Source organism: Triplophysa rosa, unplaced genomic scaffold (genome assembly GCF_024868665.1).
Source record: "Triplophysa rosa unplaced genomic scaffold, Trosa_1v2 scaffold143_ERROPOS450313, whole genome shotgun sequence".
NCBI classification, from domain to species: domain Eukaryota; kingdom Metazoa; phylum Chordata; class Actinopteri; order Cypriniformes; family Nemacheilidae; genus Triplophysa; species Triplophysa rosa.
The window spans coordinates 139,904-157,704 of NW_026634146.1; the positions used below are offsets into that span (position 1 = coordinate 139,904).

The 17,801-nt window shown below is 44.6% G+C and overlaps 1 protein-coding gene across 6 annotated transcripts in view; it reads right to left on the minus strand.

Annotated features, from left to right (window-relative positions):
• Positions 1-593: 593 nt before the first annotated feature.
• sstr2b (somatostatin receptor 2b) overlaps positions 594-17,801 on the minus strand; it is a 35,969-nt gene continuing 18,761 nt past the window's right edge. Inside the window, exons 1-3 of one of the 6 annotated variants that reach the window (XM_057326903.1) lie at positions 4,929-5,447; positions 4,316-4,434; positions 2,598-3,776 (exon numbers count right to left, since the gene is read on the minus strand). In XM_057326903.1, coding sequence (XP_057182886.1) covers positions 2,602-3,729 — 1,128 coding nt within the window. In that variant the 5' untranslated portion in view covers positions 3,730-3,776; positions 4,316-4,434; positions 4,929-5,447 and the 3' untranslated portion in view covers positions 2,598-2,601. Of the gene's footprint in view, positions 696-2,597; positions 3,777-4,315; positions 4,435-4,928; positions 5,467-17,801 lie in introns of those variants that run through there. The other 5 variants (XR_008962233.1, XM_057326901.1, XM_057326904.1 and 2 more) reach the window with 5 other exon arrangements.

The window sequence follows — 17,801 nt, forward strand, 5'->3', positions numbered from 1 at the left end:
AGCAAATAGTCTACTGAACTTTTCATTCCCTCGTCGGTAGGTAGGAAGCGGCCCTGATACGATGATCCTCGCCGTGGGCGATGCGTTGCGTACCGTCTCGATCAGACTCCTGAAGTCCCTCTTCAGGATCTCCGACTGCCTCATCCTGACGTCATTCACCCCCGCGTGCAGCACGACAGCTCCGACGTTAGCATCGTCCTTCAGGATCGCAGGTACCTGCGCAGAGACATCAAGAACACGGGCGCCAGGAAAACAATGAGTGCGCACCTTACCTTTAGTGGAGGAAGCGCGTACGTTCCGGACGATTGAGTCTCCGATGACCACAGCGTTGCATTCCGTCTCGCAGAGGGCGGCAAAGCGGTTCCTGGTCGGGATCTCGAAGACCGGTGGCGGCGGTTGGGTCATCGCTCCAGTCCTGGCTCGCGCCTTTCGCCGTGGGTGTGCCGGTGCAGGAGTGAAGTTCATTTGGGCTGACCGTGTTCTCGAAGCCTGGGCTCTGTGCAGAGAAACACGCGGAGTAGAAGTGGAAGGAGTATTAAAATCGCGATGAAAACTTACCGCGGATTTGCGAGCGTCGGCTCTGGATGTTTCCAGCGCCGTTTTTCGTTCTCGCAGCCGTGACTGCTTCTCTAGTAGATCCTGGATCTGCTTCTCCACAGCCTCCAGTTCCGACTGAAGTGCGATCGTTTCCTCATCTGCACACAGAGGTACAGACACATCTGAAACATTAGCCATCAGTGATTTAATAATGAGAACAGTGTGTTAAGCAGTAAGCAGGCAGGCTGGGAATGCTAACAGCCTGAGGCTAATAGCGAGTGATCCGATAAAAATAAATTATCTGTGCGTTTAAGTACGATTTTTGGTATGGGATATATTTAAGGATATGTTTTACCCTCGGAGAATAACAATTTAAAACACAAGTCTTAAGATATAACAAGAATAAAAGATGTATTAAGAATAAGTTTGAAAGAGCTCCGACTCAAACCACGCGCTCTCAGCAAACAGGAAGTGACGAGGTTACTGACAGCTATACAAGCTGTCAATGTAAAATACAACAGTAATTCTTTTAATACATCATATATTCGCTTAAAAATGAGTGTTGAACATTTAGTCCTAAAGCTAAGAATTAACAGTATTTTATCAAATATTTATCATAACATAATAAGCAAGGAAAGCAAGGAAACGTTTGCAACAAGGTTGAGCTCAGGGGAGCATACCTTGACTTCGAGGTATCTTTATCTATGTGTTCCAGATCGTTAAGAACCTTCTGCACCAGCTTCCGGCCTCTTCTGCGTGTTCCAGATTGGTCAGACCCTCTTGGTGCTTCAGGAGATCAGCATCCCACAGCGCTTTGTGTTTAAGGCTGTTAAACAGAATCCATCTCCTTCCCCACCGCAGCACAGCCCAGTCTGACCAGTGGAAGACGTCACACCACCGGACTTCTCACGACCACAGAGAAACAATAATACTAACCTAACCTCTTTCTGTCAGTTTGTTTTGATCTTATGTTAGAGACTATCGTTTGTTTAACAGATAATGGTATTCGCCTCATACAGAGAACATTCACTTCAATTTTCTATCCGTGCACTTCATTCTCTATCCTCTATCCTATTTGAGTATCATTTACTGTACAATAGTAGTGCTGTTAGATACTCTTGTATGTCAATTGTTCAGTAATTCTATTTTATTACATCTGTGTATTCCTTGTGTTGATAGTATGCTAAAAGGCTCTACATGTTAGCCGAATCTCACAAAATCCATCAGATAAACCAGACGATCTCCTTATTGCATTTAAATGTTTTGTTCTTATTGTATGATCCATTTATATGACTTTATATAATTAAGGTGAAATTCATTAGCTGGTGTTCCAAGGTAAAAGGAGAGAGTGGTCATCAGACACGCACGCACACACAAACACACGCGCACACACACGCACGCACGCACGCACACACAACCAATCAATCCAATATTTGCGCTGAATATGTGCCAAGTACAGTACATAAACTTTACCAGCAAACTGAGTGAAAGCTGAAAACTGAGGCTAACGCTAGCTTTGAACGTCTGACATAAGATTATCTGTGTGAGCAGGGTGTGTAGAGTCATGCAAATCATGGCATTTGGACAGAACGGACAAACATTTTATGGTCCAGTGTCTTTCACAGAGCGCTTATATTTCTATAAAGATATTCAATCACTTTACTTGGAGATTGCCATCAGGATGTGAACAGACTTTCAACCAGCATAGCATAAAAAATCTCACCCTGACTTTAATTTAAACCCTGAATGCATCAGAGAGTCAAATGATCACGTTTGCTTAAGAACAGAGATTTTTTAGATAGTAAAAATGGAAGCATGGAGTGATTTGCAAGATATTCTTAAGCAAGTAAAAAAAACTACATTTACACTGCAGGCATGAGCTGTGTAACTCACAAACAGCATACTGTAAGATGCATGTGGGAAGTTACTTTAGACTTTACAATAGAAAGCTGGGCTTCTTGCTGGGCTTGATCGTCTGCCTTTTCAATCCAAACCTGGACACCAGTGCGGAAGAATACACAGTTCTGCAGTTCACATCTACAGCTTGCGGTCTGTCGTCGTTTATCAGATGCTGGTCTGTAGGTCTCCATTAAGCAGCGTGTTTTGAGTTTCCGTCGGATCGTTCAACATGTGTAACTTGTCCTGTCTGCTGTCAGTACGCTCAATGTCGTTCTGACCAGACACCTTTTTCAGACACAGGACATTCTGGAAACTTTTCTTGAAGTTCTCTGACAAGAATGCATATAATATGGGGTTTGCGCAGCTATTGGCATATCCCAGCACCACCACGAAGGCGAACATGCTCCTTAAGAAGGGTGTCGTGCTGATGGTTCCAGTAACAGATGTCACATTAAAGACGTAGAAGGGCAGCCAGCAGAACACAAAGACAGCGACCACGACGGACACCATGCGCGTCACCCTCCTCTCCGAGCGCTTCCGTTTGGTGGAGCCAACCCTGATGCCCGAGGACTTCACTTTGATGATAATGAGAAAATAGCACAGACAAATGACCACGAGTGGCAGAAAAAAGCCCAGGATGAAGGTGTAGAACATGAAGGCTGTGTAGTAGGCCTCCTGCGGCTCCGGCCATACAATGGTGCAGAAGCAGCCGTCCGGCTGGGTGATCAAGCCGCTGTAGATGACGATCGGAAGGTTAACTAGGAGCGACACCACCCATACAGTCAGGTTTATGATCTTGGCGACGTTCGGCTTCCTCCACTTGGTGGATTTTATGGGGTGCACCACGGCCAAATACCGATCGATGCTCATCACCATCAGGCAGAAAATGCTGGTGAACTGATTGAGAGAATCCACCGTCATGACCACCCTGCACAGAGCCCACCCAAACGGCCAATGCACGAGTGCCAGCTGAGTGGCGATGAAGGGCAAACTCAACATGAACATCACATCTGCCACAGCCAGGTTTAGGATGTAGATGTTTGTAACAGTCTTCATCTTGGCATATCGCAGGATGACATAGATGACCAGAGCATTTCCGCAGAGACCGACTGCACATACCACAAAATACATGAAGGTGATGACTACTGTGGTAGTTCTAGTCAAGTTGTGGTCCGATTCATTTCTTGGTCCTTCTTCGGAAATGTTGCCCAACTTATCGCCATCAAACACGAGGAACTCTGAGACGTTCCTCTGCAGGTTACTCGGCGAGAATGAAAATGTCCAGGAATCCATTGTAAAGCCCCCTTAGATTCCCCTTTCCCTCAAGCGTCACGCATCACCTAAAGAATCGAAACAATGGGGGAAAATGAACTCTTCCATGTTGTTAATCATTATCACTTAAAGGGTTAGAATGAAAATTCTGTAATGAATTTCCCACCCTCAAGTCGTTCCACGACCGTAACACAAATTCAGATCAGTTTTCATGAGATCCTAAAGCTTGCATGCCTGTGGAGCTGACACAGGAACCTCACACGTTCTGAAGATGAACAAAGGTTTCACGGATGTGGAACGACTTCCGGGTGAGTGATTCATGACAGAATTTTCATCGCTTTAAGAGTTCATTATACTTTACAAGCAAAATCTTGGCAGCAGCATTACATACTGCTCTCAAATGAACCTCAGATTTGGATTTCAACAGAAAGTATTACAGTCATATATTTGTTTGGTAAGATATAGTTGATGGAAATGAGTAATCTTGTTTTTTGATTGCTTACGCACTAAACATGGTCCTTGAAACTCACTGAGTGAACCAATTACACTCCATAAAGTCAGAAGAAGAGGCGAGAGAGAGGGGGTGAGAAAGAGGACATTCACAAACCACTTCAGCTGTGTTCCACTAGTTTAGTTTTTCAGCAGTCAGTGATCAATGCTTCAATGCAGGGATACATGTGAGATACTGTATGAGAGAGACGGCAGATGGCTGTAGACATTAGCAGTCTGTTCAGTGTCAGAGAGAGAGAGAGAGAGAGAGAGAGAGAGAGAGAGAGAGATGAAGAGATGTGTTTGAGTGAATGTGAAAGATGAAATGATTTAATGTTCATATATCCTGCAGTGCAGAGACGCTCATGTCAATGACTTGTGAGTCCTGTTTGTCACATTGTGAAACACACACGCACACGCACACACACAATCAATGAGCTTTACGGAGTCACATTCACACTGTCATCTCAAAAATTCACACCCAGAATATGAATATAGGGAGGCAGAAATGATTCACAATATTGTGATATGTGTAGAATGAACACAATATCCATAATCATGGTTTTTGATATCACGGTTATTGACAATCAGCATTTAACTCTTTCAGTTCATCTATTTTAAAGCATTGGGTGAAGTCACATTCATTATTCCAGATCATTTCCTCAATCAGGACATGCAGTGAGTACAGACAAAGAATGACTCAAAATGTATTTGACATGAACTGCTCTTACCTACAGGATGATGTTCAATTGATGTGCAGTTCTTTGTTCAAGAAGCATTGAGTCCAGATTTGATAAACATCCGAAACAAACCCTTTATAACATCCAACACAAACTAAATTCTCATCTGATCTGGAGATATAGAAACGGCATGAGGAGAGATGTGTAAACCTGTGTGGAGATATGAGAGAGAGAGAGAGAGCTCGAGAGAGAGAGGCAGTGTCAAAGTGAAGCTGATGTCTGTGTGTATAATTGTTTGTTATACAGTGTGAAGAGTGTTTAATAATATGACTATATATGTATATAATACCATCGGTTATATGGTGAATCTCTAGTCACTGGCCAACAATATAAGAAACATCCCAATCCAAGCGAACACACAATAATAAGATGTATACATGCACTATATTTGGATAAGAGTTTCTGCTAAATGAGTCCAATGAATCACTGAACTCCACAACATCATCTTCTCAAACTCTTCGCTCACACAGAAATCCGTTGAGTTTCTTCAATGCCAACCATCACTCACGTCAACACACATCAGTGAAGATTCAGCCTACTGTACGTTTTGGTACAGTAGCATTTGCATGTAGCAATAGTAGCAATAAGCATTTGTTTTGAGCGTCCCTAGATATAATATGTAAAATATTTGAGCAATTTCTTCAGACATCTGGGTCAAGGGGGGAAAGTGAGAATAAACATACAAATAATGACGTAGTGTTGATATCTCTTGCTGCATGTAAAATATCTCATACAGAACCAGTCAAATAAATCCCTGAAAAGCTGTCAGATGTGTGCTAAAAGACAGCCAGAGATCAAGAGTGTACCTGGTGTCATCTTGAGCTGATGGAGAATTGTCCTGTAAAATCTGTATTGAATCTGTTCTCATTTCATTCATCAAATACATCAGAACAGTATCGTTCTCATGAACGGAAAGCTTCAGAAAGTCATGTCATGTCATGAGCGTCATGTGTTTTCTGTGCTTTTATTGTTGTCACAGTTGAGTTGAGTTGAGTTTGTTTTAATTCTCCTCATGCATTGGGGAATGATAGAGTTACAGACGAACTGGTGAGGATTTCCTCGGTCAGACTTTAATCTGATTTACTGCTCTTTCTTTTATAAAACACTAGAGCAAACCAACAGCGATTTATGAACATTTACTTGTGCTGAAATGAATCTGAAATCTCTGTTGCAAACTGGCCATGTTGAATTTGAGGACACTCTGTATTCATATTTGTTGATCTGGATTGTCTATTATACATGGATGCGTGGGAAATTACATTTGGGCGAGGCATCTTTAAAAACACTGTAATGAATGAATCATTACAGTTTGCCAAGAAAATTCATCTCTTAAAGCTTAAGGGGATACTCCACCCAAAACTGAAAATTCTGTCTTCATTTAAGTTTCAAACCTGTATAAATTTCTTTGTTCTGATGAACACAGAGAAAGATATTGTAAGAATGTTTGCAACTGATATTTCTGGGGCATCGTTGACTACCATAGTAGAAAAAAATGTTGCATGCATTTGGTTCTGTTGAACACTGAATGAGATATTTTTAAGAATGTAAAGCAAACAGTTCTGGGGCACCTTTGACTATTTTTAATTGTTACTGCTAGTCAATGATGTCCCAGAACTTTTTGCTTTACATTCTTTAAAATATCTCATTCAGTGTTCAACAGAACAAAGACATTTAGACAGGTTTGGAACAACTTGAGGGAATGTAAATGATGACAGGGTTATCATTTTTGGATGAACTGTCCTTTTAAGCTTTTGGACTTTTAGGACAAAAGTGATTTCAGATTAAGTCATATCTTTTTATCAATTGAGATGGCCCAGATTACAATGGCGGGATTAGAGCATTTCCAGACCTGTCCATGTGAAAACTCATAGCATTAAGCCTCAATCTCTCCAGCTTCAAAGCATGGACTTGCTGTCCTCTTACATTTCTTCTGTTGAGTGTGTTGGCAGTGTTGCCTTTTGATCTTTTTTATCCTTTCGTGGGATAAAATGGAATTATTTTTTATTCCATCATGGATTACATGCACACACACAATAATGAATGTGTGCCACAAATCGGATTAAAAGCAAGACAGATGTTCAAAGAGTCTCTGGTGTTTAACCTCACACACTTCACCTCCACAACAATAAACTGTTGTGCTTTCCTTTGCTTTTGTGTGAATGTCTGTGGTTTGCTCATACTGTATCTGATCTGCTCTTTTGTTTTTTACTCTACAAAAAACCCCAATAAGGATCAAGCCATTATGTTGCTGTATAAAGGGAAGACATGTCCTCATTTATCACAAACACTGCTTGTGTGACTGTTTGTAAAAAGATCACAGGCTAAAGATGAGAAAATACACCTCTGACAAATATAGAGATAATTCACAAATGATGTTTAAGTAAAACGATTGTGTGATTATATTGAGGCTCCATGCACTGTAAAAAATGATTCATGGCCCTAGTAAATATGGCTCAATTAAATAGGCTGATTTTCCTAAAAAAAATAAGTTTTGCACATTACTTAATTTCTTGCTATAAATGTTACAAAATTTATTGAGATTGCGGTTTGCTTAAAATAATGAGTAATTTTTACTAAAATAAAATAATTACTAAAATAAAAGTAATTTTTAGTAAAGTAGCATGAATCTGGTTATTAGTCAATTTGACAAAACATTTTATGATTTGGTTAGATCATGTGACACAGCACTTGACTGGCTTTCAAGGCTTGCGGCCATTTTCTGAAAAGCCTCTCCTCAGACGATAAAGGTGAGTAAACTAAACTTGTTTTATACTAAAATGTTTTATCAAATAAATCACATCAATAGTGTGAAGATACATGTTTCTTAGTGTTTTCATTTTAAATAAGTTTAATTGTGGTGGTGCACGTTTCTTAGTGTTTTAAATAAGCTCCTAGATATCAATCGTACAGAAACATGCATGCGCAGCGCGCTTGAACTTTTGTGAGAAGAAATTTTATTTACGTTGCGTAAATGAGATTTGTGGTAAACAATCACGATTGCCTACTTTTATGGTGGCATGAAAACACTTTGATAGTTATATTCGCCGTCCAGCTCCTTGAGCTTTTTAGTTTCAATTTGACACAACGCGCCACATTAACAGGCGATGTTTTTAAGTGAGTTAAAAAGAGCTTGAAGCCGTCATTCCTTTATTTCAAACCTTTCATCTGTCTACCTTTCATCTGTTTATCTATACCGCGTGCGACAAACGCCTTGTTGTTAATGGTTTCTGTTATCTTTTGTTATGTATGTCGCATCTTGAGGTGCGGACAGGGTATGACCGTTTACCGTGAGCTAGAAGTGCGAGGCGGAGGCTGGATCAGCCGGCTCAAATCACAATTGGTACCACAATCAGGATGAAGTAATATCACGTAGTGAGTAACACCAAAATTATACTAGTTATGTATTGTAAATTATACCAGTACAATATACTACAAGTTTACTATACTAAATACCAAAGGATAAAGTACTTTTTTACCAAATGAGACATAACAAACATGGTTTAATGCATTTAATATATTATAACAAACATGTTGGAATTAAAAAAGCAAAGAATTGATTCAAATACTCGCTTAGGTTCATATGCTTATGTTTTGTGTATGCAAATAATTGTCTTCTTAAACTACAAGCAATCACCTTTTTTGCCTTCCGTTGGAAACATTTCTGTTGTCCTCTCTGTTGCTTGAGCGCGTTTCAGTAACTGGTATTTGGTTTGGTTGTGTTTTTCAAAGTTGTTCACTTTACAATAAGGTGCACTTTCACAGGTTACTAATGTTTATAAGTCATTAATAAATGACAAAAGACATATAGGCACTTCTAACGTATATTATAACATATATAACATGTTATCATCACATGTGAAAGGTTTTCAGCGTCATCCATCAATAGGTCTTCTAAAACAATCGCTGTATTGGAGGGTGTGTGGAGAAATCTGGCTTCCTATCACTCTCAGAATCCCAATTTAATTCTGGAGTGAGTCTGATGTTCTTCTATTTATGAAACCTATATGGAATAGCCCCTGTGAAGTCTTGGTTTACAGTAATTTTATAACAGCTAAGAGGGTTGGTGACTCCTCTTCACGCCCCTTAGCTGCTATAAAATCACTGTAAAGCACGACGCCTTAGGATTTTGTCTTATACAGATTATGAGCATGCACTTTGCACCCTGAGCGCTCAGGATTTGACAAGGGAGAGAGCCCAAATGCAGGCAGGCAGAGGTGAAGGGGTTAACAGAGAATTTATTTAAACAATAAACACAAAACAAGAACCCACGAGGGGGTAAAACAAAAACACAGGTAAACAAAAAACGAAGACTGACTAAACACTAGACTAACCAAACACTAGACAAAAACTAAACTGAACACTTACTAGACAGAACGGAGGAATTCACAAAGGACACTGGCATGGGAAGCAGGAAGGCACAGAACATGGAACGCAGCAAGACACCATATACAATACACGAGCACAGGACAAAGAAACATGAGGGCATTAAATAGGGCAAGACAAACGAGGGATAATGACACAGGGCAGGTGGGAAACATCAGACACGGCAGGGAAGCAATACATGAAACGAGAGGGGCGGGGCCAATGACAAGACACGAGAAAGCACATGAGATGTCAAATAAACAACTCATGGCTTTCTCACATAAAACCTAAGGGCTCTGTCGCGATCCTGCCACACGACTAGAAATTCAGAAACAAGAGGGCAGGACCGTGACAGCTAGTGTTCACCTACATTTAGAGCGATCAGTGTTTTATCAACCTGATTGAGTGTGACAGCAGCAGTACAGTAGATCCGCATGTGCTGTCGTCTGTCATGTGTGAACTTCATCATGATGTCGTGTGGGAGTGTGAGAGCTGATAACCACATGAACAGATGACAGATTTCACCGAGACCGACACCACTAACTTCATTGATTGTTAATGGATGTGATGTTTTCAGTCAGTTATATATTCTGTCCCCAATGTCATTCTGCTCTACTTTCCCGTCGTTGTGTATTTTGTATACAGTATGTGCTAATGTGACAGTCACTTAGAGGGTGTTTTTTATGATCGATCGTGTCCATTAAAACCAATCTTATATCTCACAGCACTATAACAAATACATGCCAATCAATAACTGTCCTCATAACAACAGTCACACATTCTCTTTTAAAAGTCACTTCACAATTGTACCGTTCTTTTATGCAATTATATTGTATAGCACTATTCTCAACTTTATTTTTTATATAGCGCTTTTTTACAATTAGAATAGTTTTTTACAAAAACTATTCACATTACGTATTGTTTGAAAGCAGTTTCAAAGCCCTCATTGAGTTGCCTAATGCAACAGTTGCGAGAATTAAAAATATATAAGCTAGTAAAGGTTTATGAGATGGGAGGGAGGGAGAAAAAAGCAGCCCATCCTCCTCTGAATGTCAAATATGATCCGGTTACATGATGTCAAATTCATTTGCATTTGCATGAAAGACATTTGCATTTGCTGGGAACACAGCTCACAGGTTGCAATATTATAACTGTGAAAACACAAGAATTAGTCATAGCGATCATTAGATCTGCGTCCACAGACATACGTCACTGTATTCAAAAGCTTTTGGCTTCATCGTTTTCAGTCAACAGGCAAATGAGTCAGAGACATGCAGTTAACACAGTTATGTTACCATATTCGTTCCAGCGATGTAACAAATAACATACCAGCAATGTAACATTGTGATTCCCATATTCGTCGTGACAACATAACATTGGACATTGCTGGAACGTGGCAATTACGTCCTAAGACGCACCTGGACCAGACCACATTTGTTGCAACAACGTACCAAAATAATGTTTCTGATGAGGACTTCCCAACGACCAAGCGGGCACATTCTCAACATTGTTTTACTCTTTTAATTTAAACATCGTCCCTCACAATATGGAGGATTACATTAATTTGTGATTTAATTTGTCTGTTAAAGATTCATTTTTCCCATACTTGGAATAATTGCTATGTATAAAACAGTGTGACGATGGATAACACTGCACTGTACATCAGCATCAGACCTTTTATTTATACTGAAGTAAATGACAAAAATAACCGGACTTCAACATTTATTGACAGATGAATAAACATGATCTTTAATGGGTTAGGTGTCTAATAAAATGTTAAAATAATACATCAGTCAGTGAGGTCAAAGGTAAAGTCAGGTAATGTTTAAATGATGCAAGTTTGCATGACATACAGATGTGGGGCGGTCATTTCTAAGTCACATGAGGTCCACAGATAATACTAATCCCGTGCGAATAGGGTAAATGTGTAACCTAACGTTACGTGTCTAACCAAATTCACAGAAGGCTCCACCTAAGTTTACTATGCAAACTGCTATCCAATCATAGCAGTGGGCGTTTACTTCCAAGTCTTCAATGCAGCACGCCCATTAAAACCGAACGTTTGTCAAGCTGGCCTCAAAACCTGGGTAGAAAATAGCCTATTACTTATTAATTTTGATGTTTTTGAATGTGAAAACCACACGAACGTCATAAGTAGACCTCGTACAACAGTATATAAAACAATAAACAATAAAAGTTCATCACACCTTTAATACCTAGGTTTGTTTTACTACGTCATATGATGTCAATGTCAGATGCAGAGAAGTTAATTCATGCATTCATGACATCGAGACTTGATTACTGTAATGCATTGTTAGGTGGTTCCCCTGCAGGCTTATTACAAAAACTCCAACTGGTCCAAAACGCGGCAGCTCGAGTTCTTACACGTACAAAAAAGTATGAACATATTAGCCCGGTTCTGTCAACCTTGCACTGGTTACCTATAAAGTATCGCGTTAACTTTAAAATCTTGCTTATTACCTATAAAGCCCTACATGGTTTAGCTCCTCAGTACTTGAATGAACTCCTTTTGTATTACAGTCCTTCACGTGCATTACGCTCTCAGGCGTCCTGTCAGTTGGTAATACCTAGAATTTCAAAATCAAGTGCAGGTGGTAGATCCTTTTCCTATCTAGCGCCTAAACTTTGGAATAGTCTTCCCTGCACTGTCCGGGAGGCAGACACACTCTGTCAGTTTAAATCTAGACTAAAGACGCATCTTTTTAATCTTGCATACACTACTCTTCCATAATATAAATCCTCTGAGGGTTTAGGCTGCATTAGTTAGATCAACCGGAACCAAAAACACAACTGATGTACTTGTTGCATCAAAGAGTGCAGAACAGTACTCTACTCTCAGCCAGTCTTGTCTCATTGTTCCAAGGTTACCACAGCGAGCAGGATGCAGTTCATGGCCTGACCTGATGGTAGAGCGGAGAATGGGAAGTGGCGACCTGACAAGAGCTGAGATGATAGAGCTGGATAAAGAAGGACGCGGTCACCTGACACGTCCTCACCACAAAATTTCAAATGCTATTAGATTATTAATGATAATCTTAAAACTATAATTTACCTTATTAGTAAGTTTATTTATTTTTATTTAGTCTTGTTGTGCAAGCTCTCTGGAGCTTGTGCAGAGGCAGCAGCTTTTGCCAGAGGGGAACTGGAATCCCCTGGTTGGGCCTCGGTTCTCCTGAGGGTTTTTTTCTCGATTAGAGTTTTGGGTTCCTCGCCACCATTTGCATACTGTTTTGCATCTGTCACGATCAGCGTGGCGCGAAAGAAACCCAACAGCAGGCAGCCAGAGGTGAAGGGGTTAAACAAAAGACTTTTAATGACAAAAATACAAAAGACAAAACAAAAACCCACGAGGGGGTAAAACACAACGACACGGGGAATATAATAACACAAACTAAACAGGAACACTCACTAAATAAACTAAACTAAGACAAAGATACACTGACTAAACTTACTGGTCAACAAATTTCCAGAACCGGAGAAAGACGCAACGTCTTACAAGGCATTTGAAAACAACAAACATAGACCAAACGAACACAGTACACAGAACAATCCACGAGCAACAAGACAAAGAAACATGAGGGTATATATAGGGAGAAACAAACGAGGGATAATGACACAGGGCAGGTGTGGGTAATAAAACACTCAGGTAAAGATAACAAGGAAACGAGAGGGGAGGGGCTAATGACGAGACACTGGAGAGAACATATATTATTGTCAAAAGGACAATAATATGTTTCTCTCCACACATAACCAAAGACTTTGTCATGGCTCTGCTACAGGACCAAGAAAAACATGACTAAATGAAGCAGAGCCATGACAGCATCTGCCTGGCCGGGGGGGCTGCTTTAGAATTTTTACTTAATTAACATTGCATATAGTTATTTATAGTCTGTTATATTTGACCTGTGCTTCTCTCTCCTTTATCTTAAATGTGTGCTCTCACTGTGTGTGTGTGTGTGTGTGTGCGTGCATGCGTGCGTCTTTGTGTGTGCGCGTACTTGTCTGTGTACGTGTGTGTGTGCGTGCGTGCGCGTCCGTGTGTGTGTCTCTATGTGTATGTGTGTTAGTCTGTGTGCATATTGTGTGTGTGGAGTGTTTTGTATTTGTGGAGGTGTTGTGGCAAGAAGGACACAACGTCTCGTTCCCTCCATCAGCGAACTGAGGTTACAACCATAACCAAGACGTTCCCTTTCTGTCGGCCTCTCGACGTTGTGTCGAGCACAACGTCTAGGCCTTGTTTCTCTAACAGCGAGAAGCTGCCTGGTACCGTAAGGCCACTGGGTAAGCGCTACTTCCTCAAGCGGGGGATGCGTTACAGAGACCACTTCCTACCGGAGGGAGGAGTTTAGTGGAGATACCAACATGGTCTCACCGATGGGGCAGAACTCATGGGAAGAATGTGCGGACTGAAGGAGTTAACCGCGAGGTGGAGGTCCACCTAGGGAAGGTCATGGGTTACCAAGTGCCTGTTCTTCACCCAGTGGGGGAAGAAGGGAGGCTAGTTAGTACACTGACCCCCTTAGGAGAAAGGGGGGAAGGTACTGTCATAGGCGGACACCCTACCGGCCGCCAGTCTTGCCTGATGCCTGCAAGACTCGAGCCGATACCGGTTTTACGCGGAGGCTGTAGGACCTCACGAAGTTGATGGGTGTAGCCCAACCTGCAGCTCTGCAGATGTCTGCCAGACAGGCTCCTCGAGCCAGTGCCCACAAGGAGGCTGTACTCCGTGTGGAGAGAGCTCTCACCCAGTGGGCGCAGGCGATCTTAGGACAGGTACGCCATAGTGACGGCGTCCATGATCCAGTGCACCAATCTCTGTTTGAGACAGCCCTCCCTGCTGATCTCCAAAAAAAGACAAAGAGCTGCTCAGAGCTCCTGTGGCTCTGCGTGCGGTCCAAGCAGAGGCGCAATGCGCGTACTGGACACAACACGGATGGGGTTGGGTCTTCCTCCCCGGTAGGGAGCGCCTGTAAGTTCACCACCTTGTGTAGGGGGAGTGGTGGGAACTTTGGGCACATAGCCAGGCCGGGGTCTCAGGATAGCGTGAGAATCACCGGGCCCGTGTTCTAGGCAATCTGTGGACACGGAGAATGCTTTTAGGTCCGCTACCCTCTTGAGCACCATCCGGAGAGCCGTCTTCATCATGAGGTGAGAAAGAGCGGCATCTCCGAGGGGCTCCAGGACCGCATCAAGGTCGCAAGAGGGTACGGAGCACGGGTGAGGCAGTGCCTTCCCGCACCCCTTAGGAACCAATTGATCAGGTTGTGCTGTCCTAGAGACTTACCAGCAACTGGGTCGTGATGAGCGGCAATAGCGGCTACATACACGTTCAGTGTGGAAGGGGAGAGATTACTCTCGAGTCTCTGGAAGGACAGCACATTCACAATCGAGCAACTCCGCGGGTCTTCTCTTCAAGAAGAGCACCAGGATGAGAAGAAGCACCACTTACAGGCGTATAGCCGCCTAGTGGCCAGGGCCCTAGCCTGAGTGATGGTCCTAACCGCCGCAGGGGGTAGGCCACTTAGGATCTCCTCATCTCGTCCAGGGGCCAGACATGGAGGTTCCAGAGGTCTGGCCTGGGATGCCATAACGTGCCCTTCCCCTGGGAAAGCAGGTCCTTCGTCAGGGCAATCGGCCGGGGGGGAGCTGTCGTCAAGAGCATTAGCTCTGAGAACCAAGTCCGGTTGGACCAGTATGGCTGAAATAGTACACTTGATGCTCATCTTCCCTGACCTTGCACAGAGTCTGTGCAATGAGGCTCACTGGGGGGAAGGCGTACTTCCGCTTGTCCCACGGCCAGCTGTGCGCTAGAGCATCCGTGCTGAGGGGGGCCTCGGACGGGAGTACCCTAGCGGGCAATGGGTGGTGTCCAGGGAGGCGAACAGGTCTACCTGAGCCCACCCGAACTGTACCCAATGAGCTGGACTGCGCGGGGGTGGAGTCGCCACTCTCCGCGAGGCGTCAACTGACGAGAGAGCACATCGGCTGTCTGGTTCAGGTCGCCTGGGATATGTGTGGCTCGCAGGGATCTGCTCACCTGCGGACTCCACAGGAGGAGGCGTCGGGCGAGTCGTGTTAGCTGCCGTGAGCGAACGCCACCCTGGCGGTTGATATACACTATGGCAGTTGTGCTGTCCGACTGGACCAGCACGTGCTTGTCCTGCACGAGAGGTTGTAGCCCCTTCAGTGCAAGTAGCACATCCAACAACTCTAGGCAGTTGATATGCCTGCGCAGGCGGGGGCCCGTCCATCGCCCCGACACTGCGTGCCCGTTGCACACGGCACCCCAACCCTGCAGGGAGGCATCTGTCATCACCACGACGTGCCTCATGACCTGCCCGAGAGGGACCCCCATCCGTAGAAAGGTCATTGAAGACCAAGGGGTTAGGGTGCGTCGGCAGAGAGGCGTAATCACCATCCGCCTGCTGCCGGTGTGCCACGCTCTCCAGGGAACTCGACTCTGTAGCCAGTGTTGGAGCGGTCTCATGTGCATCAACCTGAGGGGTATCACCACCGTCGAGGATGCCATGTACCCAGGAGCCTCCTCCCGCTGACTGCTTGAAAAATTCCAGGCAGTTCAACACTGACTGAGCGCAGTCGCGCTGTAATGGAGACAGAGTTGAGTTCCATACCAAAAAAGAGTATGCTCTGCACAGAGGAGAGCTTGCTCCTTTTCGGTTGACCTGTGGTCCCAATCGATCTAGGTGCCGAAGCACTAGGTCCCTGTGTGTACATAACAGATCTCACGAGTGTGTCAAATGAGCCAGTCGTCGAGATAGTTTAGTACCCGCACACCTCTCTCCCTGAGGGGAGTGAGGGCGGCTTCCACGATCTTCGTGAAGACTCGTGGGGACAGGGACAGACCGAAGGGGAGGACTCTGTACTAATATGCCTGACCCTCGAAAGCGAACCGTAGGAACGGGCGATGACGAGGGAGAATTGAGACATGAGAGTAAGCGTACTTCAGGTCGATTGCCATGAATCCATCTTGACATCTGATAGATGCCAGTATGCGCTTCTGCGTGAGTAGGTGCCTGTTCAGGGTACGCAGATCTAGCGACCCCCGCTTTTTTGGGGACAATGAAGTACGGGCTGTAAAACCTGTTGAACATCTTGGCTAGAGGGACGAGCACGATCGCTTCCTCACCAGAGGGGTGGCGACCTCGGCCCGAAACACGGGAGCATCCTTGCCTCTGCTGAGGTTGAGAGGATGCCACGAAACTTGGGCGGGCGTCTGGGGAGTTGGATCGCGTACCCGAGACGGACAGTATCCCGTAATCACCGTGACGGTTTGGGAAGCTCTTGTCAGGTTCCCAGGGACCGAGACAGGGAGGCTAGGGGTACGTTCTGCTTCATCGACCTCCCGGGGTGGTTCGATGGCTGGCAGTGCGGATCCCTCGCCGTGGGGGCGGGCCCCGGAGAGGAGATCGGCTCTGCAGTTTTATCTGCCTGGCAATGATGTAGCACAACGCACCATCGAATGAGAGTGCTTAGGCTGATGATTATCCTCGACATTGGGTCTTGCCACAACGTCGAATTGCCGAACACCGTCATGTAGAGGGTGAAAGCGGCTGTGATAATACCCAGATGATGATGTGGCACAACGCACCGTCGATTGAGAGTGCTTAGGCTGCTGATTATCCTCGACATTGGGTCTCGCCGTGACGTCGAACACCATCGTGTAGAGGGTGAGAGCGGCTGTGATAAACGCCCAGAGAGAGAGAAAACTCTTAGAAGTGGGCTGTTGGGACGGGGTAGGAACTGTCCCGGATCGACCACCAGCAATGGAATGGCTGGGGTCGGGCCTGAAGGTATTCTCGATCTCCCTGGGGTCTTCCCATGAGGGCCGCTTTGGCTTCTGCCGCGGCTGCTGACGGGGTGGTGGTCTCCTCTTTGATGTCTTGAAGAGGACCAGGGCTGCTGGGAAGCAGACGGTGCACGGGATCTCGGCGGCCAGAGGGCGGTCGAGTCGCAGCTGGGGAGGATATACTTGATATCCTCTGTCTGCTCCTTTACTGACGAGAACTGCAGCTCGACAGTATCACCAAACAGCCCCCCTTGCGAGATGGGTGCATCGAGAAAGCGTACTTTCTCGGCGTTACTCATCTGTGCAAGGTTCATCCAGAGGTGTCTCTCCTGGACCACAAGTGTGGACATCGCCCGACCCAGGGCCGACGCGATCACCTTGGTCGCCAGTAGAGTGAGGTCGGTGACGGCGCAGAGTTCCTGCATAAGCGCTGGGTCGGTCTTACCCTCGTGGAGCTCTCTCTCTACATTGGTCTGATGGACCTGCAGGATGGTCATAGCGTGGAGAGATCCCAGCTTGGCCTGCAGCAGAGTAAGCTCTCGACACCTCAGATGCCGAAAAGCCTACGTGCTTTGGACGGGAGTCTAGGTCGAGCCCCTGGGGGACATCGACGTATCCTCTAGCTGCCCCACCATCGAGAAAGGGCGATGGAACTAGTTGACGTGTACGCGCCG